The sequence below is a fragment of the Ovis aries genome, chromosome 1, assembly GCF_016772045.2.
Source record: "Ovis aries strain OAR_USU_Benz2616 breed Rambouillet chromosome 1, ARS-UI_Ramb_v3.0, whole genome shotgun sequence".
NCBI classification, from domain to species: Eukaryota; Metazoa; Chordata; class Mammalia; order Artiodactyla; family Bovidae; genus Ovis; species Ovis aries.
In genome coordinates, this window is record NC_056054.1 from 265,747,783 (window position 1) to 265,773,796 (window position 26,014).

Consider the following 26,014-nt stretch of genomic DNA (forward strand, 5'->3'; position numbering starts at 1 on the left):
TGGGGACGGGCACCTGCCTAGTGCGCCCTGGGTTACTGGTTGTTTATTGTTTTTCTTCTAGAATGTCAGTGGCTAGCAGTAAAGTGAACAAGCGCTTTTGAATTCAAGGGCCCTAACTTCTCAGTTCGGGCTTCCCTGGTGGCTCAGAGGTCAGTTCACCTTTACTTAAAAGGACACAGTTAAGGTATTTTTATCCTTTGGAAATCTCGCTTTACCTACTTTTAAAGCTAGAACTAAAACCCTAACCGTGAACTAGAATGCCTCTTGGTGTGTGTGTGTTTTGCCGTGGTCTGTAGTCTTGCTACTAGCCCATCTCTAACTGAGAAAAGCAACGTGGAGCTTTGTTTGAAAGCATGTCTCTTAGAGCACATGGATCACACGGGAATGGAGAAAAAGTTGCTCCAAATTCAGTTTCACAGCTCTCTACTGTAAACCGTTATCTTCTTGGGAGAAAAAAGATAAAAGTAGACTGATAAAATCTGATGGTAAGCTGAAATTGTAGCATCCCTACCGTTGAACTTACTCTGGTAGGTGTGAAGCAGGTGTACTTGGATGTGTGTTAGCGTGTGAATTTCTCACGAGTCAAACAGTTTTCCAACAGTTTTCCTTGTTCGGTCTGTGCTTTGTGTGTGGGGCAAGAGTGCTCTGATCCGGTCAGCTGTCGCTTGTCTTGAGTGTTGGTAGCCACTGAGAAGAGCATATGTAAGACTCGTGGCGCCGGGGGCCACTCGGGAGTCACCGCTGCCCGGTGCCCAGTGGGTGGCTCTGGGTGTGCAGCTCCACCACTTGCTGAAGGGGCCCTGGTCACTGACCGACTTGCTCACCCGTGAAGCCAGGCGTGCTTTTATCACGTCGTCCGTGTACGGAGCGCGTCTGTATCCATGAGCACGTGCTGCAAAATAGTGTTTCACCATGTATGTCTGTTAGATACATGAACTTACAGATAAGGGAGCCCTGCTCTTCCTTCTTCCTCACCGGTATTGCCCTGAGGCCCACAGACACCATGCAGGGCATCTTCACAGACAAAAGGATTCCAACGGGAGAAATCCAGCGGAGAGGGCGAATCCAGAGGAGAGGGCGTTGGTGTCTGAGTGACTCAGGAGGCCACATTCCTTTCAGGCGGGCCCATGGTGCCGCCCTCAGCCTGCTCACAGGGAGCCCCCACAGTCAGTAAGTGGCCAGGCCCACCTGGGCTGTCCCCTCCCAGTCGTCCTGCTGTGTACACCTGGTGCACGGCTGTGTGCCTGGCAGGTCATGCCCTGCTTGTTGCTCTTTTTCACCTCATTGTTTATCGCAGGTCATTCCCATGTTGGAAGGAGAAACAGCCGTGAGAGAACGGTCGTGTCTGAAGGGAGCGAGAGAAACGGACCTGAATGCCACACAGAGAAAGGCTGAGGTGACTGAATGAGGTTTCCTGGAAACTGGAGCAAATCTAGATGGACTTATTAAAAGGTTTATCAGCAGACTGTGTTTGAAAATACCATCGAGCTTAAAAATGAGAATTTTACTTTAATTTCAGCCTGCGAAGTGTGTGTTTAGGAAAGAACTTCCTGGAGGTGAACCTTTGCCTTGGGTGCTCACGTGATGCACTTTCCCATCCTTCTGAACTCTCTTGTTCCTCCGTTTCAGATTAGTTTCAAATCCAGGGTCTGCAAGTGCAGGACAGCTCTGGCTCCTGGCTCTCCTCCGCTGGCCCCCAGGTCTGAGTCTCTCCCTGGCCCCGCTTGATGCCAGGTGCGCCGAGAGAACTCAGTGAGGAAGACCAAGAGGCTTGACAGTCGTGGTCACAGCCAGGATGCCTGGGGTCATGGGGTGAGACCCACAATGCCGATCTCACTGCCAACCGTGTCACAAAACAGTAACACACAGAGGAAGAGCAAACGGTGTTGGGGTGAGCGTGTGGGGCTCACCTACCCCCAGAACAAAAGCGCAGGAAATGGAAAATTTAATGAAGCCCCAATCAGAAATAGGTGATTCAATATCTGAGATTAAATAGCACTCTAGAAGCCATGGATAATAGACGGAATGACCCAGAAGAACACAGAAATGATCTGGAAGAGAGAATAATGGAACTCACCCAGCCAGAGCAGTGGACGGAAAGATGACAAAACAGAAATGAGTGGAATGTGTGGGATCTCTGGGGTTACATCAAATGTGCCAGCATTCATGTTGTAGGAGTTCTAGAAGGAGAAGGAGGGGTAAAAAGTGCACGCAAGGAAATTATGGCTGAAAACTTTTCAAACCTAAAGAAGGAAACAGATATCCAGGTACAGGAAGCACAGAAAGTCCCAAACAAGATGAACCCAATCAAACCCACACCAACACATCATTAAAATGGCAAAAGCTAAGGAATTCTTAAGGCAACAAGAGAAAAACAAGGGGTCGGTTACATGAGATTCCTGGTCAGGCTATGGGCAGCCAGAGTGGCACAGGGTATTCACAGTGCTGAAAGGGAAGCACACACCACCCAGGATATGCTTCCCAAGATTATAATTTAGAATAGAGGAAGAGAGGAGGAATTTCTCAGACAAGCAAAAACTAGAATTCCAGCAGTACTGAATGTACCCTAAAGGAATTATTGAAGGGCTTTCTCTAAATGGAAAAGAAGTAAGAAAATGTAGGAAAGAGAAAATCCCATTAGGAAAGGCCAATATGGAGTAAGACGATCACTTAAATAATCCAGTATGTAATTAAATGGCCAAAAAAAAATAAAAGCAACCATGACTACGAAGAACCGTAAAGGAAAGTAGACACATGCGCCCCCCGCGTTCACAGCAGCACTGTTTACACTAGCTAAGGTACGGAAGCAGCCTGAATGTCCATCGACAGATGAATGGGGAAAGGAGACGTGGTGGAATGTCACTCAGCCATAAGAAGAATGAAGTAACACCATTTGCAGCAACGTGGCTGGGCCTAGAGACCGTCATGCTGAATGCAGTTAGCCAGACAAAGAAAGAGAAATGAGATGACACTGCTTTTTGTGGAATCTAAAAAGAAATGATACAAATGAACTTATTTACAAAACAGACCCACAGACTGAGAATGAACATGTGGTTACCAAGGAGGAAGTGTGGGGAAAGGATAGTTAGGGAATTTGGGGTGGACATATATACACACTGTTAAATTTAAAATGGATAACCAACAAGGACCTACTGTATAGCACAAGGAACTCTGCTCCATATTCTGTAATGGCCTAATTGGGAAAATAATTTAAAGAAGAATAGATACATGTTATGTGTATTAAAAATAAATGATAAGTTAAAAAAAAAAAACCTGTGGGGCTTTCACAGAATTCACAGATAGAGATACATGAAATTCTGTTTCCTTCCTACTCCATTTTTGTAGTATTCCCCATAAAAGCTCATCTTAACAAAAGCAGCTGCTAATATTTAGTGATAATTCTCTGTAATGTATTAGTTGTGTCTTTTGGGATAGGAAATTGATTATCTGACCTTAACATAGTGAAGACTTTGCAGGTGTGCTGCCTTCTACCTTAGGTAGTAACTTAGTTATGTAAACAGTGAAAAATAAAGTACAGGAATGTTGTAATTTGATTAGGAAAACAAAAAAATGAAAAAACTAGGCTTATTTATTTATATTTTCCATAGCAAGTTATGGATTAAAATGCTACTGTCTTAAATAATACATTTTATAATGAGTTTTGATATTATTTGTATGCATATTCATAAACTTTTTTAAGAGGAAGATGTAACATTCCTTAACCATGTATTGACTAGAGATGTATTAATACGCTTTTTGTTACCTGAATGTTATTACCCAGAGTGTTTCAATATTTACTTACATAACAAATAGCCAGCCATAGGCATTAGTTTCTGCAAAAAAATCCCCAGTCAATAATATGTTAACATATACAGGAGCAGCTAAGTTTATAAAGCAAATACTAACAGATGTAAAGGAGCAAATTGACAACAATACAATAATAGGTAACTTTAACACTCCACTGACATCAGTGGACAGATCAGAAAGAAAATCAGTAAGGCAAAGGTGGTCTTAAATTACAAATTAGACTAGTTGGACTTGATTGATATCTATAAGACATTATGCCCCAAACCAGGAGAACATACATTCTTTTAAGTACACATGGAATGTTCTCCAGGATAGATTACATACTATGTCACAAAACAAACTTCAGCAGTGTTAGAGGGCAGAAATTATATCAGGTATTTTTTCTGCCCACAGTAGTATGAAACTAGAAATCAACTACTGATAGAGAAACAAAAAGAAAACAAATCTGTGGACACTAAACAACATGCTGCTAAAAACAAAACAAAACAAAACACAGTGGGTCAGTGATGAAATCAAAGAGGAAATCAGAAAATACTTTAATATTAATGAAAATGGGACACAGCTTTCCAAAATATATGGATGCAACAAAAGGAGTACCAAAGGCAAATTCATGGCAATACAGCCCTTCCTCAGGTAAGAAGGAAAATTTCAACTGAACAACTTAAGCTGCCATCTAAACTTCAGAAAAAGAACAAATGATGCCCAAAGTCAGAAGGGAGGAAATAATAAAGATCAGAGAGAGAAATTTAAACATAGTTTTAAAAAAGCAATAGAAAAGAGAAACAAAAGCCAGAGCTGTTTGGTTTTTTTTCGGTGCAGACACACAAAGTTGATAACTTTTAGTCAGTCTCATCAAGAAGAAAAGAGAGAGGATCCAAATAAATAAGATAAGACTTGAAAGAGGGGAAATGGCAGACAATACCACAAAAATACAAAAGATCATAAGAGTACTATGAATAGTCATATGCCAACAAATTGGACAATCTAGAAGAAGTGGACAAATTTCTGTAAGCACACAGCCTGGCAAGACGGAGTCAAGAATAAACAGACAATTTGAATGGACCAATCACTAGAAGTGAAATTGAATTTATAATTAGAAAAAAAACTAGCAAACAAAAGTTTAAGACCTGACAGGAGAATTCTACCAAACATACAAAGAACTTCTATGTATCCTTCTTAAACTATTCCCCAAAATTGAAGAGGATGAAACACTCCCAAACTCATTCTATGAAACCACCATTGCCCTGATACTAAAACCAAAGATACTCTATCTTTGATGAATATAGACGGAAAATTCCTCAACGAAATATTAGAAGCCAAATCCAACAATACATTAAAAGGATCATGTATCATGGTGAAATGGATTTACTTTAGGGTCACAAGGATGGTTTAATGTTCACATGTCAGTCAATGTGATATATACCACATTAACAAAATGAAAGATAAAAATCATATGATCATCTCAATAGACTCAAGAAAAGCATTTGAAAAAATTCAACAGGCATTCAGGATTAAAGCTTTCATTAAAGTGAGCATAGAGGGAACATAGCTCAACAATATAAAGGCCATTTACAACAAACCCACAGCCAATATAATACTCAATGGTGAAAAGCTGAAAGCTTTGTATTAAATTCAGAAAGAAGACAAGTGGCAACACTCTTGCCACTTTTATTTAATACAGTTTTGGAAGTCTTAGCCACAGCAGTCAGACAAGAAAAAGAAATAGAAGGTACCTAGGTTGGAAGGGCAGAGGTAAAACTCACTGTTTGCAGATGATCTGATAATCTCTAGAGAACCCTAAAGTCTCCACCCAAATACTATTATAACTAATAAGTGAAGTTAGCAAGGTTGCAGAAGCCAAGATTCTATACAGAAATCATTTTTGTTTCTGTCTGCTAATAATGGCTTCCCAGGGGTGCTAGTAGTAAAGAACCCACTTGTCAATGCAGGACAAGTAAGAGACGCAGTTTCAATCCCTGGGTCGGGAAGACCCCCTGGAGGAGGGCATGGCAACCCACTCCAGTTTTCGTGCCTGGAGAACCCCATGGACGGAGGAGCCTGGCAGGCTACCAGTCCATAGCGTTGCAAAGAGTTGGACATGAATGAAGCAACTTAGCACACAGCACACACACTAATAATAAAGTATCAGAAAGAGGAAATTTAAAAAGAATTCCATTTAAAATTGCATCAAAAATAATAAATTACCTAGGAATAAACTTAACCAAGGATCTGAAAGACCTGAAAATTACACAGCATTGATGAAGGAAATTGAGGATGATGCAAAGAAGTGGAAAGATACCCCATGCTCTTGGATTGGGAGTATTAATATTATTAAAATGGCCATTCTATCCAAAGACAGCTGCAGATATAATACAATCTCTATCAAAATGCCCATGACATTTTTCAGATCTAGATCAAATAATCTTAAAATTCTCTGGAACTGCAAAAGACCCTGAATTGGCAAGGAAATCTTGAGAATAAAAGAATAAAACTGGAGGAATCATGGTTCCTGACTTCAGACTATACAACAAAGCTACATTAATCAAAACAGTGTTGTATTGGCACAAAAAGAGATGCATAGATCAGTGGAACAGAATAGAGAGCCCTGAAACTAACCCACACGCCTGTAGTCAATTAATCTTTGAGGAGGGAAGCAAGAATATACAATAGAGAAAAGACGGTCTCTTCAGCAAGTGGTGTTAGGAAAGCTGGACAGCCACCTGCAGTCAGTGAAGCTAGAACACACCCTCACACCATACCCCAAATAAACTCAAAATGGTTTCTAAAGACCTAATTGTAAGAACTGAAACCGTAAAACTCCTAAAAGAGAACCTAGGTGGAACCCTCTTTGACAAAGATCACAGCAGTATTTTCTTGGATCAGTCTCTGAGGAGGAAAGAAAGAAAAGCAAAATTAAACAAATGAGACCTAATTAAACTTAAAAGCTTTTGGATAGCAAAGGAAACCGTCGACAAGATGAAAAGACAACCTACCAACTGGGAGAAAATATTTGCTAATGATACAACTGATCAGAGGTTAATATCCATTGTGTACAAAAAGTGCATACAACTCAGTACTAAAAAAAAAAAAACAAAATATAGGCTGAAATCCTGAATAGACATTTTTCTAAAGAAGACATGGATGGTCAACAGGAAGAGATGCCCAGAATCACTAGTTATTATTGCTGTTGTTCAGTCGCTCAGTTGTATCTGACTCTTTGTAACCCCATGAACTGTAGCACGGCCAGGCTTCCCTGTCCTTCACCATTTCCCAGAGTTTGCTCAAACTCATGTCCGTTGAGTTGGTGATGCCATCTGACCATCTTGTCCTCTGTCACCTCTTTCTCCTAATGCCCTCGATCTTTCCCAGCATCAAAGTCTTCTCTAATGAGTCAGCTCATCGCATCTGGCAGAGTACTGGAGCTTCAGCAACAGTCCTTCCAATGAATATTCAGGGTTGATTTCCTCTAGGATTGACTGGTTTGATCTCCTTGTTGTCCAAGGGACTCAGGAGTCTTCTTCATCACCACAATTTGAAAGCATCCGTTCTTTGGCACTTAGCCTCCTTTATGATCCAACTCTTACATCCATACAAGATTATTGGAAAAACCATAGCTTTGACTTAGTTGGCAAAGAGATGTCTCTGCTTTTTAATACACTGTCTAGATTTGCCATAACTTTCCTTCCAAGGAGCAAGCATCTTTTAATTTCATGGCTGCAGTCACCATCCACAGTGATTTTGGAGCCCAAGAAAATAAAGTCTGTCACTGTTTCCATTGTTTCCGCATCTATTTGCCATAAAGTAATGGGACCAGATGCCATGATCTTAGTTTTTTGAATGTTGAGTTTTAAGCCAACTTTTTCACTCTCCTCTTCGCCTTCTACCATTAGAGTTGTATCATCTGCATATCTGAGGTTGTTGATATTTCTCTCAAAAGTCTTGGATCCAACTTGTGATTCATCCAGCCTGGCATTTCGCATGATGTACTCTGCATATAAGTTAAATAAGGAGGGTGACAATATACAGCCTTGACGTATTCCTTTCCCAATTTGGAACCAGTCTGTTGTTCCATGTCTGGTTCTAACTGTTGATTCTTGACCTGCATACAGATTTCTCAAGAGACAGGTAAGGTGGTCTGCTATTCCCACCTCTTTAAGAATTTTCCACCGTTTCTTGTGATCCACATAGTCAAAGCTTTAGCATAGTCCGTGAAGCAAAAGTAGATGTATTGATCCATTGAATGTTGTCTATATAACCTCTCATTCCCTTGCCTTTCCTGAATCCAGCTTGTACATCTGGAAGTTCTCAGTTCATGTACTACTGAAGCCTAGCTTGAAGGATTTTTAGCATTACCTTGCTAGCATGTGAAATGAGTACAGCTGTACAGTAGTTTGAGCGTTCTTTGGCATTGCCTTTTTTGCAATTGGAATGAAAACTGACCTTTTTCAGTCCTGTGGCCCCTGCTGAGTTTTCCAAATTTGCTGATATATTAAGTGTGGCACTTTGACAACATCATCTTTTAGGAGTTGAAATAGCTCGGCTGAAATCCCATCCCCTCAACTAGCTTTGCAGAGAAGGCAGTGGCACCCCACTCCAGTACTCTTGCCTAGAAAATCCCATAGACAGAGGAGCCTGGTGGGCTGCAGTCCATGGGGTCTCTAAGAGTCGGACACAACTGAGTGACTTCACTTTCACTTTTCACTTTCATGCATTAGAGAAGGAAATGGCAACCCACTTCAGTGTTCTTGCCTAGAGAATCCCAGGGGTGGGGGAGCCTGGTGGGCTGCCATCTGTGGGCTTGCACAGAGTCGGACACGACTGAAGCAACTTAGCAGCAGCAGCAGCAACTAGCTTTGTTTGTAGTGATGCTTCCTAAGGCCCACTTGAATTCACCCTCCAGGATGTCTGGCTCTAGCTGAGTGGCCATACCATCGAGGTTATCTGGGTCATTAAGACCTTTTTTGTATAGCTGTGTGTATTCTTGCCACCTCTTAATATCTTCTGCTTCTGTTAGGTCCATACTGTTTCTGTCCTTTATTGTGCCCATTCTTGCATGAAATCTTCCCTTGGTATCTCCCGTTTCCTTGAAGAGATCTCTAGTCTTCCCCATTCTGTTGTTTTCCTCTATTTCTTTGCATTGTTAACCTAAGAAGGTGTTCTTGTGTATCCTTGCTGTTCTTTGGAACTGTGCATTCGCTTGGGCATATTTTTCCCTTTCTCCTTTGCTTTTCTTCTCTTATTTTCTCAGCTATTTGTAAGGCCTCCTCAGACAACCACTTTGCTCTCTTGCATTTCTGTTTCTTTGGGATGATTTTGGTCATCCTGTACAATGTTAGGAACCTCTGTTCATAGTTCTTCAGGCACTCTTATCAGATCTAATCCCTTGCATCTATTTGTCACTTCCACTGTATAATCAAGGGATTTGATTTAGGTCATATCTGAATGCCCTAGTAGTTTTCCCTACTTTCTTCAATTTAAGCCTGAATTTTGCAATAAGGAGCTCATTATCTGAACCACAGTCAGCTCTTGGTCTTGTTTTTGCTGACTGTATAGAGCTTTTTCACCTTCTGCAGTAAAGAATGTACTCAGTCTGATTTCGGTATTGACCGTCTGGCGATGTCCATGTATAGAGTCATCTCTTGTGTTCTTAGAAAAGGATGTTTGCTAATGACCAGTGTGTTCTCTTGGCAAAACTGTTAGCCTTTGCCCCGCTTCATTTTGTACTCCCGAGTCCAAACTTGCCTGTTATTCCAAGTATCTTTTGACTTCCTGCTTTGCATTCCTGTCCCCTCGGATGAAAAGAACATCTTTTTTTTGGTGTCGGTTCTAGAAGGTCTTGTAGGTCTTCACAGAACTGTTCAGCTTCTTCGGTGTTAGTGGTTGGGGCATAGACTTGCATTACTGTGATGTTGAATGGTTTGCCTTGGAAGTGAACTGAGTTCATTCTGTCATTTTTGAGATTGTACCCAAGTACTGCATTTAGGACTCTTGTTCACTTTGAGGGGTCCTCCATTTCTTCTAAGGGATTCTTGCCCACACCAGTAGATATAATGGCATGTGGAGGACTTGAACCCTGTCTGAGGTGCCTCCCGTGGAGCCACATGTTCTGTGTCTGTCCTGGGGTCTGCTGCCCCGCCCTGCCCAGATGTCCTCTTTCCCCTGCACCAGAGTTGGATCTCCCCTCTCGTCCTCAGGGCATGTCGCTTGGGGTGGGGGCACTTTCCCTTCCACCCACCAGCCCTGTTGTCCCGGGGATGAGGCTGGCTTGGTCCTCTGTCCTCTGGGCCAGGTTGCCAGCAGCATGCATATCACCTTGTGGACCGCAGCACCCAGTATTTCGCCTAAGTTGGTGCTTTAAACACCCCCCACCCCGACCTGGTGTAAGAACGGGGTCTGATTTGGCCTGAGGTCCACCAGGTGGAGCCCACAGTCTCACGATCTGTGTCTGGGGTTGGGGAGCTGAAGATGACAGAATAGGTGTGTGTGGCCGCCTTGCCCTCACAGACTCATGCTTCCCATTGGTTCCCACCCCCTCCGTCAGCCCAGGGGAAACGAGAAGGACATCCCTGGGTGCCCCACTCCAGGGGCCGCAGGCCCGGGACACACGGCCCGGGTGACGGACTGCATGGCCATCACTGTGCTGTGCACTTGACTCCTTCCCCTTTAGCTCTGCTCGGGGTTTCGTGTGTTTGCAGAATGAAGGCCACACTCAGTCCAGATTGTAACTACACATTGTCCTGGCCATTTAATGAGGGAACAGTAGCCTCTGTAACAGGAGCTGTAGTCCCCTAGGCATCTGTTACTCTTCACTGTGTGTGTGAGGCCTCTGATCACACCGTGTGTGGCACAGGAAGCACCCTTACAAGGGAAGCAAGAGAAATACCCCTCACCACCAGCGCTTTGGCGCCACCAGCCAAGTTTCCTGAGTTTCCCTTGTGTCAGTTCCTAGGCCAGTTCACAGTTTTTCATGCTTTTGCTCTAAAAGCTCTGACTCAGCATGCTGGAGATACAGCAGCAGAGACACTCTCAGGACCCCCAGGCTGTTGCTGCTTTTACTGTTTTCTGCACAGTACCCTGTGGTTAGCTCATTACCCTAGTTCTCACTTTGCAGCCCCGGAAACACAAGCTCCTTCTGGGTGTCTGTCCTGTGGGAGTATTGACCCCAGAGACTTACAGACAGGAGCTCCTGGGCCCACGTGGGCTCCCTGCCCCAGGAAAGTACATGGCTGGTACTAGAACCTTGGACTGGCTGCTGTCTTGTAGCTTTATTTTCTGATGGTAGTTTTTATTTAACATAGAATATGAAACATATTTATGGAGTTTCCCTGGTGGCTCAGACGGTAAACAATCTGCCTGCAATGCAGGAGACTTGGGTTCGATCCCTGAGTTGGTAAGATCCCCTGAAGGAGGAAATGGCTACTCACTTCAGTATTCTTGCCTGGAGAATCTCATGGACAGAGGAGCCTGGCAGGCTATAGTCCATGAGATTGCAAAGAATTGGACATGACTGAGTGACTAACAGTTTCACTTGAAAAATATTTATACAGTTAGTTAACCGACCATGTCTAGTTTTAACGTAAAATGTTGCAGTTCTAAGGTTTAAGTATCGTTGAAGAGTAACCCTTGATTTCGATCTTATGTTGAGGAGTCATGGAACTGCAAAAGAAGATAATATAAGCGCTATCCATTCATTCACAGAAGGTTCTGTCCCATTACGAGACTCCCCACCACTTATACCTGAACAGACCCCCTTTCTTCCCCGAGCCGCTCGTCCTGACTCCGTCCTCGAGAGGCTGTGGCCTTGAGCCAGGGGACCTGCAGAACCAACTGCACCTGCACACGTGTGCCCGTGACAGCTGCCCCAGACCCCGCAGCTGATGAAACTGCCTGAAGCAGCCCCAGCTCGCAGGGCAGAAGCGGCCAGGCGGCAGAGGGTTAGTATCGAGGATGTGCTGCCCTGGGACACCCGGGACGAAGCCAGAGCTTCCCTGGTGGGAGTCCTGCCCACCGTGAGGCTCCCGTGCCGACAGCCGGACAGGGGCCAAGCTGGACTCTGGACCCCTGGTCTAGACGGACGTGGGTCCAGGCTCTCCCTGTATGTGCAGGCCTTTCCCAAAAAGAGGCTCAGGAGGCCATGCCAGCTGCCTCTGTTCATCAGCCAAGACGTTTACTCACAAACGTGAATGAATAGCCATCAAACTTCTGAGGAAAATAAACACAGAAGAGACTGATCTATATGAGAAAACACAACTGAGAGAAAGTAACTCTGAGAACAGAGAGGATGTAAGGAATAAGCCTTATTAATACGTGTTTTTAGTAAGTACAGAGATCACACGTTAATTCGAAGGTCTGGAAAGCGCTTGTGTAACACATACTAAGGCAGGCAGCAATGATCAGTAATGCGGTGTCAGGCTGCTGGTGACTGCCGTGGCAGAGGAGCAGGGATGGGGGTGGACCCTGGGGCCAGAGGCTCAGTTTATTGAGGGTTTGCTTACTCTGTGAGATGTCCTATAATTTAGTTAAAACATTTATGGAAAGTGAAATAATTCAGGGCTCATGTCTTAGAATGAAAAAAAATGATTCTTTCAGCAGTTTCACGGAGAAGGCAGAAACCTTGAAAAAACAACCATTAAGATTTTCTCAGAACTGGGTCTGTCTGCCTAGCGGCTGTCGAGTCCCCCAGGCCAAGCTGGAGGCAGGCTGCTGGGGAGCAGTGGCCCTGGGCACCGGTGGGGGACTGCACAGGGGACTGGCCTTGCTGGGAGGATTCCGCAGGCGGGTGCTATGTACACCTGAGAAGACAGGCGGGTAGACGGGCTGGGGCTGCGGGAGAAGCCACCGGAGGCCAGGACCAGCGCACCTCTGCTCTGTGCGTGCGGTGTGTTCTCCACTCAGCCTCACCGGGGGCTCTCACCCCTCCCGTTAGGCTCTTCACTGCCTCTGGGAGGAGGGCGTGCAGCCAGTCAGGCAGCTGGACCCCGGCGTGGGGCTTGGACAAAGCCCTCAGAGGTGGCCACTGTAGCCAGGAGGACTTGTGAGTCAGAACAACGATTAGCAGGGCCAGGCAGTTCTGTGGGCAGATGACTCGAGGGGACATGCACCTCTTATTCTGTACTCTTTCCTGGGGACAAATCATTTTTGAAGTGTTCACTTGCTGACCTGAAGTCACCCTGGCAGTCACCTCAGAAGGGCAGGTGACCCAGGGTGGAGTGGTCCCAGCACGAGCTCCCTTCTGGTGCCCGGAACCTATCCTCTGCTGGGGCAACCCTCCCCCCCCCCCCGACCTTCCTGGGGAAGACATACTGGGCAGCCACCCCGGGGGTTCCATTGTGGGGTCTGTGTTTAATACCTGGGTCTTCAGGAAGCTCCACCCAGTGCTATCCAAGCGTGAATTCAGACACCAGCACCCACCAGGCAGTGGAAGGGCAAAGGGGAGGCCGGGCACAGTGGGTACCCACCCCTCCCCTGCACATCTGGGGGAGGGGGCAAGGTCATCACATTGAACTCATATTGTCCCTTGAAATGAATCCCCAAGATTGGTGGCCTGTACACATGAATTTTCCCTGTTCCTTCTCATGCTGCTTTGCCCTGAAGAAGTGAGGCTTCTGAGCGAGGCCTGGGTGCCAGCCGTGGGTTGCCTGGACCTGCTGCCCTGGCTTTAACACTCTGTGCAAGGGGGAGGAGGTGGTCACCAAGAGCAAGGAGCCCCCAGGGAGCTCCCGGAGGTCCGGTACTGCCACCATAAGCCAGCTCTTGTTGCAAGCACTCTGGCCTGTGTCTGGGTCCGTGGGGTTGCGTCAGTCTGCCCATGGTGGGCACCTGCATTCAGTCCCCAGTGACCTGAGGGCATCCACCTGTCAGCCCCACAGCACAAGCCTCTGACTGGTTAAGACAGGAGACTTGTACCGTGCTGAGAAAGCACCAACACACTTGCTAAGAGGCGAGTTTGCTGGGTCTTGAGTGTCATGCGTGTGGGGAGGGTTCTGAAGCTGCCTGGCCCCCGCGGCAGGGCCCAAGCACAAACATCCCGCGGTGCACAGCCATGTGGCCCCTGAATTAACCTGGAAATGGAGTCCATCTGCTCCTGGATGCCAGCAGTTTTGGCCCCAAGGGAACTCAGAGTGCGTGAAGTCTCAGGTTTCAGGGTTTCTGTGGACCTGCTCGCCTCCCCACAGGCGTGTTTCGGGGCAGCATCACTGGACCCAACTGAGCTCCTGGGAGGGCGGATGTGCCTGGCTGACGACTGTCAGACCTGTCCCCACAGCAACCGTGTCACCTTCCCCGTCTCGTCCCATTCCAGGCATCAGCAACGCGGAGGCGCGGCAGCCAGGGAAGGCCCCCAACTTCAGCGTCAACTGGACGGTGGGCGATTCAGCCATCGAGGTCATCAACGCCACCACGGGGAAGGACGAGCTGGGCCGCGCCTCGCGCCTGTGTAAGCACGCGTTGTACTGTCGCTGGATGCGTGTGCACGGCAAGGTACTGAGGCACCCGGGTCCCCCACCCACTCGCGGCCACCCTTCCCTGTCTCCTCTGGCTGCTCTCAGCTGGCAGTCAGGCCCTGCCCCCTCAGATCCAAAGCAGGCTCACCCTACTACGCCCGTTCCCCACCCCCATATGAACCCGGGGCTCAGCACCCCTCCACTTGGCCCCCCTCTGCCTGGCAGGCGCTCCCCCTCACTGCAGACTCCTGGGCCCTGCAACCTGGGGCTGCCCTGAGTTCACTCAGCCCTTCAGGAAGCCTCTTAAACCTGTTGATTTTGAGGTTTGGTTTGGAGTTAGAGGGTTTTCACAGCAACAGGTCCCCTTTTCCCCAGATAAAATCTTCTCTAGTGGATCCATATGTGACCAGTTTTCACCTATTAAGTCGAGTCAGAAGCTTTTATCTGTGATGGACGGAAGTTGCCATGTCCACGTGCCAAGAGGGTCACCACGCGGGCAGCCTCACAGCAGCTGCCCTCCCTGCAGATCCTAGCTGCACGGAAATGCGTTGGCCTCACGGGCCGAGGCACAGAGTTCTCTGTGACCAAACAGCAGAGCAGTGTTTGCTCAAGACGCAAAAGTGTTAGTGTATTGTTTTGAGTCCCCTGCTCATGGGTTGCCAGCAGCCCGCCTGTTTAACTGCAAAGCTGCCACTGGGGCTGAGGACGCAGGCGCACGGGGGCGTCTGGCGTGGCTCTGTGTGATGTGGTTCTTGGGGTCAGTGGGGTCCCCCAGAAGCAGCACAGGTTCAAATGCTGCTCTTTGAACACCGTACTGGATTGTGTTTTCCACTGTTACGGCTTGAACAGCTGCACGTGCCTTTTTGTCTTTTCACAGGTTCCCTCCAACTTACTACGCTCCAAGATCACCAAACCCAACGTGTACCACGAGTCCAAGCTGGTTGCCAAGGAGTACCAGGCTGCCAAGGCCTGTCTGTTCAGAGCCTTCATCAAGGCCGGGCTGGGCGCCTGGGTGGAGAAGCCCACGGAACAGGACCAGTTCGCACTCACACCCTGACAGCGTGCAGCACAGCCCCAACCCCACAGCTGGGCTGGGGCAGGCATGGGTGTGCGGGCGCCGTCCTGGGGGCAGGCGTGCGGGGCAGGGCGGGGGTGGGGTGGTGGCTGTGGGCTCGGGGTCCCGGTCCCCACCCGCATCTCAGCAGCAGCGCTTCCCCTCTGAGTCATCCAGTGACTGCTTTCAATCTCAGTTTACGTTTAGAAATTGAGTTCTACTAAGTAGGGCTTCCTGAAGTTTAGGAAAATAGAAATTACTTTGTGTGAAATTCTTGAATAATTTATTCAGAACTAGGAATGTGGTTTATAAAATAAGAAATAATTATGCCAGGTCACTCTTATGCCACATCGTATTAAGTGCAGAGGCATTTCCATATGGAGGGCGCTAGGAAGTAGCGAGGAAGCTAGCCTAAGGAAACCGTCCCTGTCTGCCCGTGGCCCCTTCCCCTACAGTCGCTGCCTTCCCACAGAGGCCCACCTGCAGCACAATGATCCGCTAGGTGGCCCCTGGGACCGGGCCCAGGTCCTGCAGCCCCTTCTTCTAGAAGCTTCTGTACCCCTTGATGGACCATATCCTGGAAAACCTCTCAGTAATCACAGGTCAAACGTGGCCGGTGAGCCTGGCCATTCACTTGGGTTTTTTAAACAGTATTTAACTCTTAAGGACCAGTAGGAGTCTGCAGGCCGACTGCACAATAAATGGCCTAGGATTCCCTCTGATCCCTCCTCTGAATCATGTGGATGTGAACGACCATCCCAGAATCCTCGCAGGATGGAAATAGGATGAATTACGTAGATATTCACTCTTGGAAAATGCCACTAAGGGCATATTTTTAAATTATTCTTTCCCACTTTATCAAAGACGTGTTTGAAATATAAGAAGTGTTCAGACTGAAAGTTGGCAAGACAGCATGTCGCTCACATGTTCTCGACCGGGGTTGGGTGTTGTGTCACGGCAGGGAAGGGGGTGGTCTGGCGTCTGGGACACCCGGGACACGGGCCGGCACCCCACTGTGCAGGGATGAGCCCAGGCAGGCCGAGCCAGTGAGTCTGGAGTTGGGGCGGGTTGGGGGGCCTTGGGAGGCCATCCCCACTGAGCACAAAGTCCACGCTAACTGCCTCCTGCTTTCACTCAGGACCCCGGAGGAGCTTCCCACCCTTCATGGGGTCAGTGCCAGTTCCTGGTCTTGGGGTGCTGTGGGCGAGAGGGCAGACCCCACTCCCCAGCCAAGTCCAGGAGTCAGGCTGTGTGCCCAGGGGGCGTGTTGGGGGTGGGGGGTGTCCTCTGTGGACTTAATAAGCAGGAGCAGGGTGGCCCTGGCCATGACCCTTGTGCTCAGGGTGGGAGGTGAGGCTGAAGAGAGCTGGCCTCCAGGTGTCTCCTTGCACCACAGAGACGGGAGATGGTGTGCCCTGTGGGCACATGCTGGGGGTGCTGTCCGCACAGGGGCTGACCAGGTTAAAGGACAGATCTTTGTCCTTTGAGACCCACACCTCCCTCTGCGGAGTGTGGCTCAGCCTGACCTTGCCAGTACAGGGCCCGGTGGGGCCTGCACACTCAGAAAAGATGTCTGTGAACCCCTGCGTTTGTATTCTCGTCTGTATAGATGGTATTTTTTTCTAATGGGGAGTGGAAGATGGACTTAGTTTTTTAAAAATACATGGATTTTGGTTACAAAGTCTAGAGGAACGGTGTTGCGCACACACAAGCTACCCTGCACGCCCGGCCCCTCCCCACCCCTGCCCCCACCCCAGATAGTTGAATGTCTTATGTGCGGGTCCCCAGGGCCTCGGCCATGTGCCACTGGGCAGCATGGGCCTGGCACAGGGCTCCCACCCCAAGAGTGCTCAGGCCTCGAGAGATGCTGGGGGGAAGGTGTATGAGTTCACAAGGGTAGGGGTTTAAGGAGCCCTGGGTGGGCAGGACCTCTGTGTGAGGCCAGAGGGAGTTGAGCCAGGGCAGGAGGCCAGCCCTGCTCCCGGAACAGGACAGCTGGACGCTGCTCATAGGCAGGAAGTCTCCAGCCTGATTATCCTGAGTGCAGCCAGTCTCCTCCATCTGTGTGCGTGTCTGTCTGTCTGTAGGCAGGAAAAGCAGGGAGCATACCCCCTCAACCCCAAAGAAATCAGGGAGCCCAGCATCTTACACACCCCTCCCAGATGCCCACAGGGTGTCACCAAGGAGCTGTTCCCTTGAGGAGTCCTTTACATCTACGGTCCTTAATCTGGGCTTTAGAAACAGAGATTTGACATAACCAAGAGCTTGATTTTTTGAAAAAAATCTTACATTTTTGAGGGCAGCTTGACCAGCAGGGATGGGAGGGGCTCTGTTTTGACTTGTTGGCTGAGCCCGGAGTGCTAATTCTGCCAAGAAACTGGCCTCTCTGCGGTGCCCAGCCCAAGGGGCAGCTGTCCTGTGTTGTAGAAAAGTGAGCCAGGGCTCGTGGGGGTGGGGCCGAGGCAGGCCCCCATCCTGGGTTCTCCCCCCCTGCTTGGGGTCAGGACACTGTATTCCTCCCTGCCAGTTGACTCTTAAAGGGGCTTTTCATCTTTTTCTGTTTTGGAGATTTTTATTGTGATCAAAGCAAATTATTTTATTTCAAAATGTACAAACCAGCATTGTGTGAGATATATACACTTTTCTGGAATTTATTTCCTCGGAATAGTTTTGTTGCCCTCCAGACTGCAGAGCCCTTACTCTCCTTATCTTGGGGCCGAGCCTCTTGGTCTCCTTGCTGGGCAGGTCCCAGGGTTCACCACATAGCCCTTTTCTCAAAACAGACGAAAAGGATGGATGTTTGGCATTTCCAGAATACCTCACACCAATGTGTAAGGTCTGCCCCAGTCATCACTTTGATCCAACATGAGAAATAAAATGAGCTGGCTTTCCCATCTCTAAATTCTATGAATTCGGTGAATCTCTCAGAAGGTTTATTTTTCATCAAACCTATACAGATGGAAAAAGCAGAGTGTGACTGTGTGGGCCCAGCTTTGTGAGTCCTGGGACCCCCTCTCCCTCACCAGCAGCCAGCCCAGGGTACTGGGTTTTGTGTCCACTCGACTGGGAGTGGGGGGTGGGCGCTCTCACTTAATCCTGGCTCTGAGCTCCTGTTCCTAGCAGCATGTCTGCACCCCCTCGCTCAGTGTCTGGAGGGACGAGGCTCCCCGCCCCCCTTTCAGCCAAGGACTCATGTTTTGGCCACAGCCTGTGCTGACAGTGCATCATGGACACAGCTGTGAGCAGTTTAAGGTGGTCTGTGGAGTGAGCCCCGAAAACGGTTTGCTTCTCCGACTTTGGGTTCTATGCTTTTAATCTTGTTCTAGAATTCAGACACTTTTATGAATGTAACTCAGCTGAGAACGCTGTCACTAGGGCTCAGCCCTTGGTGTCCCCACGTCTACACTAATGTCCAGGCCACACGTGACCCCCGCATGAGCTTCCTCCTGCCCCGAGACCAGCCAGAACCGAGCATGAGACGCTGTCACTCAGACGGAGGGCATGAGATGTTCTCAATAAAACCATGTTTCACCACCACAGCCTTGCCCCGACTCTCTCTCCTCCCGGGTGTCCCCCTTCTTGCTCGGGAAGGGGTGTCAGGAGCAACACCTGCTGGGGCAGCTACGGCTGGGCTCCACTCCCCGCCTGTGCCTGCTCTGAGTGCCAGCCCCCGGGGTCAGCCCTCCGAGTCCCGTCCCCAAGTTCCGGGCAGAGGAGTGGACACTGCACAGCCACCCTGCTCCTGCCCCATCTGTTGGGGAGTGGGGGACATGAGCCCACGTGGTGGGAGGCATGTGGAGGGATGTGGATGGGGCAGCAAAGGGGGGCCACACCCCAGGGTGGTGCTGACCAGACCATCTGGGTGCTGGGGCCATGAGGTAGCCCCTGGTTGCAGTAATGTTCAGGGCCGGTGGTTTGGAAGGACATTGCCAATAGAGTGGAAAACTGGCTGTAAAGCAAGTGTTAAAGTTCACAGTTGTGGAGATGCTTCATGGAAGGAGGGTACACGCGGAACAATCTGAAAGGACTGAGTCTGGTCACTGTGCGTGGATGACGGGATGGGAAGTCATTTCCATTTTATTTTCCTTTTTAAAAAATTTACCTTTGTCCAGCATTCCTACAACGACATGAAAAGCAAATAGGAAAAGTTTTTGGAAAGTGAACAGTCCCATACAAATAAAAAGCAGCACTGTTAGAGACAAGTGGTTTGCTCTCTTTTGCGTCAGTTTTGATTCTGTTTCCATTTCTTTCCCCACAATAAAAGCAATGTTCGAATGAAGGTATGTGTCATCAGAAAGACTGATGACGCTTCAGAGAAAAGGTTGGGAGCAGCCTCTTCTTCACAGGTTCAGTCCAGAGTCGTGGGGTCTTCCTGTGGCTCCTTTGGAGAGGCGGCAAGACTCCGGGTTCTGTAATGGGGCTGACCACACGGAGCACACATTCTCCAGCGGGAAAGGCTGAAAATCCGCTCCCAGGTTGGGAGGGGGTCTGGGGGCTGCCCTGAAGACTCGCTCAACTGCTGGACGTCTGGGAAACCAGCTGCTTAGTAAGTTGCTGAGTCATTGTTAATATTAAAATCCAATTAGTCACGTCATTAATAATTTCCTTAGTAAAGACAGAGGGACCAGCCTGAGTGGGCCTGGGGCACTGGCCCAGCAGTGAAGGTACAGCATTCTGGGGAGAGGTGGAGCCCAGCTGCTGTTTAAAGCCACACAATACGAGCTCACAGCTGTGTTGAGAACAAGGTGCTGGACCCTCAGGATCATCATTGTGCCTGAGCCTCAGCCTGCTGGGTGCCCTCTGGGCCCTGGGGGAGCCTTGTACCTCGGATGCCCCCTCTTGGGCCTCGTTGGCTGCCCTGCAGTCCCCAGGCCTGAGAACGGGGTGCAGACTTGCAGATGACACTGAAGCATACTTGTTAGGTTGCAAAGGCTCCGGAATTGAGGATGGGTTGGTGCAGCCTCTGAAAGTTGTGATGAGAGGCATTGCTCGTCCTAGTCCGATGCATGAGTGACAGTGACCCCCCCCCCCCGCCCCCGCTCTGGTCAGAACCACAGTCCCCGCACTACTGGCTCCGGGTACGAGGGCACAGTGAGAACCCACCGGGTGTCTGGGGGCAGCAGGCCTCAGGACTTGGCAGGTCATCGTATTTTTTATTGTTTATAAAGCGTGGGCTGCCGTCTTCACAGCTGTAAAACTGGTGATTGGCTCTAGGCCGTGCAAGGGCCCCGAGCTGGGAGCGTCCACCTGTAGCCCTAAGTGGCAAGGCTGCCGAGCTGGGACACCGCCCCCCCGGTGCTCCCCACCCCTCAGCTCCCTGGGCTGTGGCCACTGAGGCCAGCTGCCAAGCGGCCATAGCACCCTGGCGAATGACCTGAGGAGAAGACGTGTGATGCATGCAACTGATAATTAGAACAGAGACAGTGATTTAGACTCCATCACAGTACGTGCTAATATTTTCAAACAGAGAGCCCAAGAATTTCCAATGAGCTCAATTAACATTCTAAAAGAAATAAGAAAATGTGAGAGCAAAGAAGAATTTGAAATACTGAACATAATGGGCTATCTCAATAAAAGAATGTGTTTACAGTCAGGAAACTGATGGAAAAAGGAAGAGAGGAGAGTGAAAATATTTGGACACTAGCAGCAAGGTACCGACATCTGGCTAACGGGGAGTCCGTGTCATTTGTCACCATCACAAAGGTGCTGCCAGGATGCACAGTAGAGTCTTTGCAGATGAACAAGTCTGGAACTTGCTTAAAAGAAAAAGCAGCATAAGTGATGGGAAGGTCTAGATGAAACGCTGTTGGCCAAACATAGGAAATTGCTAGAGCTGACACATAGAAATTCACTGCACTGTTCTTTCTGCTTCTATGTCTTTAAATTTTTTCCTCGGGTAGGAAGCAGTGGGGCCAAAGTGAAAGTCAGCTATGTTTAGATAAAGTCTGGCCTCGTGAACACGAGCTTCTCCTGAATACCGAGTTCCTACCCCCTTAAATGATTTCAAGAGTCAGACTACTCACTTCTCTTCTCTTTTCTTACATGGATAAACTGAATATTCTTAAATAACACTGCAGACATACATTGGAAAGTGCTAGCTATCAGACTGATTAGTTTTAGCAATGCATAACTTTCTTTTTCATTAAACATCAAGGAGGCTTTGATCATGAATTAGTGAGGCAAGGCTTTTAAAAATGCTTTTTACGCTTAATTCTTACTTAGCCTTTAGCTCCTGGGAATAATGTTCAATACCAATATATACACATTTTTTGTCATCATTCTCCTCACTCAGTATATAACCTGAACATTTGCCTACATACTTTCAGTATATAGACTGATTTTCTTTTATTGGCAGATTATAAAGTGGGTCAATTACATCTAGGTGTTCTAAATCTTGGCCTCACTGCCTTTAGATGTTTATAAGGTATGTCCTCTAATTTTATTTCTCAGGATTTTCTTTTTGAAAATTACTGGAAAGTCATGTTAATGTTTTTATTTCAATTAGAAAACTGGATCAGACCTGATCTGACAGAAGGTAAGTCTCACTCATTTCCCAGGCTTGACAAGGAGGGTCAGGCTGTATGGCAGACATGGGCCATTAGGATCAGTAGAATGAAAATAATCTGCACCTCCAAGGTTTGGTGAAAATGGATTTAAAATAATGGAATGGCCAGAGCATTTTATTTAAAAAATGTCAAATGGGCTAAAAAGCAATGAAGTGAACATTTGCACATTCCCAACCCTCTCAGAATGTATCCGGTTGAACAAAGTACCACTTGGTGATGGAGAATCACTATAAGCAGAGGTGAGGCCATGCCAGTAAATGTCCCAGCAATTTGAGAGTGACAGGATAAAATACTGTCTGACAGGTACAGAGTTTCGGATCCTTTGCTTTCAGAGCATTTGAATGAAAAGGTAACCTGGTTGAGACCTGATAAAGCATTTTAAATGTTTTTATAATTTTTATTACAGATCACCTTCTGATGAAAGGATATTAGCTTGGAGTTCAATAAGCAGTTGAGGGACATTGCTGTCATGTGTCAAAGCCTCCTCTTCTGTGTATTCTGCAAAGTGTCGTGGCTTTACAGCTATTGAAAAAACACTAAGAGCGTAACTAAGACTGAACTGGTGTTGTTGCAGCAGACTGCTCCTGATCCTTGCACCTGAGAACCATCTAGTTAGAAGAACAGTCCTCATCTCATTCAGTTCAGTTCAGTTCAGTTCAGTCCAGTCACTCAGTCGTGTCCGACTCTTTGCAACCCCATGAATCGCAGCATGCCAGGCCTCCCTATCCATCACCAACTCCCGGAGTTTACTCAGACTCACGCCCATTGAGTCAGTGATGCCATCCAGCCATCTCATCCTCGGTCGTCCCCTTCTCCTCCTGCCCCCAATCCCTGCCAGCATCAGAGTCTTTTCCAATGAGTCAACTCTTCGCATGAGGTGGCCAAAGTACCGGAGTTTCAGCTTTAGCATCATTCCTTCCAAAGAAATCCCAGGGCTGATCTCCTTCAGAATGGACTGGTTGGATTTCCTTGCAGTCCAAGGGACTCTCAAGAGTCTTCTCCAACACCACAGTTCAAAAGCATCAGTTCTTCGGTGCTCAGCCTTCTTCACAGTCCAACTCTCACATCCATACATGACCACTGGAAAAACCATAGCCTTGACTAGACGGACCTTAGTCGGCAAAGTAATGTCTCTGCTTTTGAATGTGCTGTCTAGGTTGGTCATAACTTTTCTTCCAAGGAGTATGCCTTTTACCTCAGATGTTGCTTTTGTGTGTAATCAGTTCAGTCACTCAGTCATGTCCAGCTCTTTGTGACCCCATGGAATGCAGCACAAGATTCCCTGTCCATGACCAACTCCAAGAGCTTTCTCAAACTCATGTTCATTGAGTGGGTGATACCATCCAACCATCTCATCGTGTCATCCCCTTCTCCTCCTGCCTTCAATCTTTCCCAGCTTCATGGTGTTTTCCAATGAGTCAGTCCTTCCCATCAGGTGGCCAAAAATTGGAGTTTCAGCTTCAATAGCAATCCTTCTAATGAATATTTAAGATTGATTTCGTTTACAATTGGCTGGTTTGATCTTGCAGTCCAAGGGACTGTAGAGTCTTCTCCAACACCACAGTTCAAAAGCATCAACTCTTCAGCTGTCAGCTATCTTTAAGGTCCAACTCTCACATCCATACAGGAGTACTGGAAAAACCATAGCCTTGACTAGATGGACCTTTGTTGGCAAAGTAACATCTCTGCTTTTCAATATGCTTTCTAGATTGGTCATAGCTTTTCTTCCAAGGAGGAAACGTCTTTTAATTTCATGGCTGCAGTCACCATCTGGAGTGATTTTGGAGCCCAAGAAAGTAAAGTCTGTCACTGTTTCCATTGTTTCTCCATCTATTTGCCATGGAGTGATGGGACTGGATGCCATGATCTTAGTGTTTTGAATGTTGAGGTTTTGAGTTTCAAGCCCGTTTTTTTCACTCTTGTGTATCAGTTGCCTATCGGTGTTGTTATGTTGCCCCCCAGGCTCCTCTGTCCATGGAATTCTCAAGGCAAGAATACTGGAGTGGGTTGCCTTTCCCTTCTCCAGTATGTATTTATGTGGTTTGAATAATTGTCAACTGAGAGTATTTAAAAAGAAATACAAATCCAGGAGATATTATTAATAAGTAAAATCTGGTGATCACAAAGAGATGAAAAGGAAGGACAGGCAAAGAGGATAAAAGATGCTGGAAAGCCAAAGAGAGGAAAGTGGGTTGTGAGCAGTCGAGGAGCACGGTGGAGTGGAGGAGGTAGAATGGACCATGGGTGATGGTGGTGGCTGGCCGATGGTAGAAGGTGGATGGGGGGATGCAATAGGTCCATGGTGGACGGTGTGTGGTAGAAAGTGGCTGGTGGGGGTGATGGAAAATAGTGGTGTTTGATGGCAGGTGAATGGTGGAAGGTGACAGGAGGCAGGTGGATGGTAAAGTGTGGAAGGTGGAGGGCGTTGGTGCAGGGTTGGTGGCAGGTATACAGTGAGTGGAAGGTGATTCTTCTGAGTGAAGCTGAAAACTTATGTGGATGTGAGTAGTGGGTATCATGTGATGGACAGTGAAATATGGGTTTTGGAAGGTGGAAGATGGGCAATGGAAGGTTGAGACTGTAGGTGACAAGTGGAAGGTGGGATGGCCCAGGGTGAGTGGTGGCAGGTGGATAGATGGATGGTGTACAGTGAGTTTTGGGTGGTGAGTGGTAGGTGATGTGCGGTGGCTAGTGGGTGGTAAATGTGGGTGGTGAGAGGTGAGTGGACATTGGAGGACAGTGGAAGGTGAAAAATCAACAGTAGAAGGTGGCGAATGGGGATGGTAGGGAAGGGAAGATGGGTGGTGGAAAGTGAAGTAAGGGTGGAAGGGTGGTGGTGGAAGGAGGATAGGAGAGACTGGGATTTGAATAATGGCACGTGATGGTGGGAAGTGGACAGTGGGACACGGATGGTGAGGTTACAGGGTTTTAGGTGGATGACCTATTGTGGATAGAGGATGTTGGGTGGTAAATGAATGGTGGCTGTTGGGTGGTGGATGTGTGCGGTGAAAGGTGGGAAGTAACAGGTGGACTGTCAGAGGTGGACGGAGGCTGGCAGATGGTGTGTGGTGGGTTTTGGAGGGTGGGTGGTGGGTGGTAACTGGGGAAACGAGTGTGGTGGAGTGTGGAATGTTGAAAGTGGAAAGCAAATGGCCAGTGGTGGAGGATGGGATGAAGAAAGTGAATCATGGGTGATGGGTGGGAGGTGGTGAAAGGTGGAATGTTGATGCTGGAAAGCAGATGGTGGTGATCGATGGTTGCTAAAGAACAGTGAGGAGTAAATTGTGGATGGTGGATGCAGAAGAGTGAGAGGTGGTGGGCTTTGGGAATTGACTGGGGGATGGTGGAAAGGGATTGTGGGTATTGGAAGATGAATTGTAGACCATGGGACGTCGATGTCGATAACATAAAAATTCTAGTTATAAGAACACTCCCCAGGAACATAATCAGTCTTTGGACTCAGTTCAGTTCAGTTCAGTCGCTCAGTTGTGTCTGACTCTTTGTGACCCCATGAATCGCAGCGCGCCAGGCCTCCCTGTCCATCACCATCTCCCGGAGTTCACTCAGACTCATGTCCATTGAGTCAGTGATGTCATCCAGCCATCTCATCCTCGGTCATGCCCTTCTCCTCCTGCCCCCAATCCCTCCCAGCATCAGAGTCTTTTCCAATGAGTCAACTCTTCGCATGAGGTGGCCAAAGTACTGGAGTTTCAGCTTCAGCATCATTCCTTCCAAAGAAATCCCAGGGCTGATCTCCTTCAGAATGGATTGGTTGGATCTCCTTGCAGTCCAAGGGACTCTCAAGAGTCTTCTCCAACACCACAGTTCAAAAGCATCAGTTCTTCGGCGCTCAACCTTCTTCACAGTCCAACTCTCACATCCACACATGACCACAGGAAAAACCATAGCCTTGACTCGACGGACCTTAGTCGGCAAAGTAATGTCCCTGCTTTTGAATATGCTATCTAGGTTGGTCATAACTTTTCTTCCAAGGAGTAAGTGTCTTTTAATTTCATGGCTGCAGTCACCATCTGCGGTGATTTTGGAGCCCCAAAAAATAAAGTCTGACACTGTTTCCACTGCTTCCCCGTCTATTTCCCATGAAGTGATGGGACTGGATGCCATGATCTTCGTTTTCTGAATGT

At 47.9% G+C, this 26,014-nt stretch overlaps 1 protein-coding gene across 4 annotated transcripts in view; it reads left to right on the plus strand.

Moving 5' to 3' along the window:
• ADARB1 (adenosine deaminase RNA specific B1) overlaps window positions 1-19,505 on the plus strand; it is a 113,517-nt gene extending 94,012 nt beyond the window's left edge. For 2 of the 4 annotated variants that reach the window (XM_042237801.2, XM_042237811.2), the window contains 2 exons: window positions 14,108-14,242; window positions 15,127-19,505. In XM_042237801.2, the coding sequence (XP_042093735.1) occupies window positions 14,108-14,242; window positions 15,127-15,527 (536 nt within the window). In that variant the 3' untranslated portion in view covers window positions 15,528-19,505. Of the gene's footprint in view, window positions 1-61; window positions 6,904-14,107; window positions 14,287-15,126 lie in introns of those variants that run through there. The other 2 variants (XM_042237804.2, XM_060406259.1) reach the window with 2 other exon arrangements.
• Window positions 19,506-26,014: the final 6,509 nt, after the last annotated feature.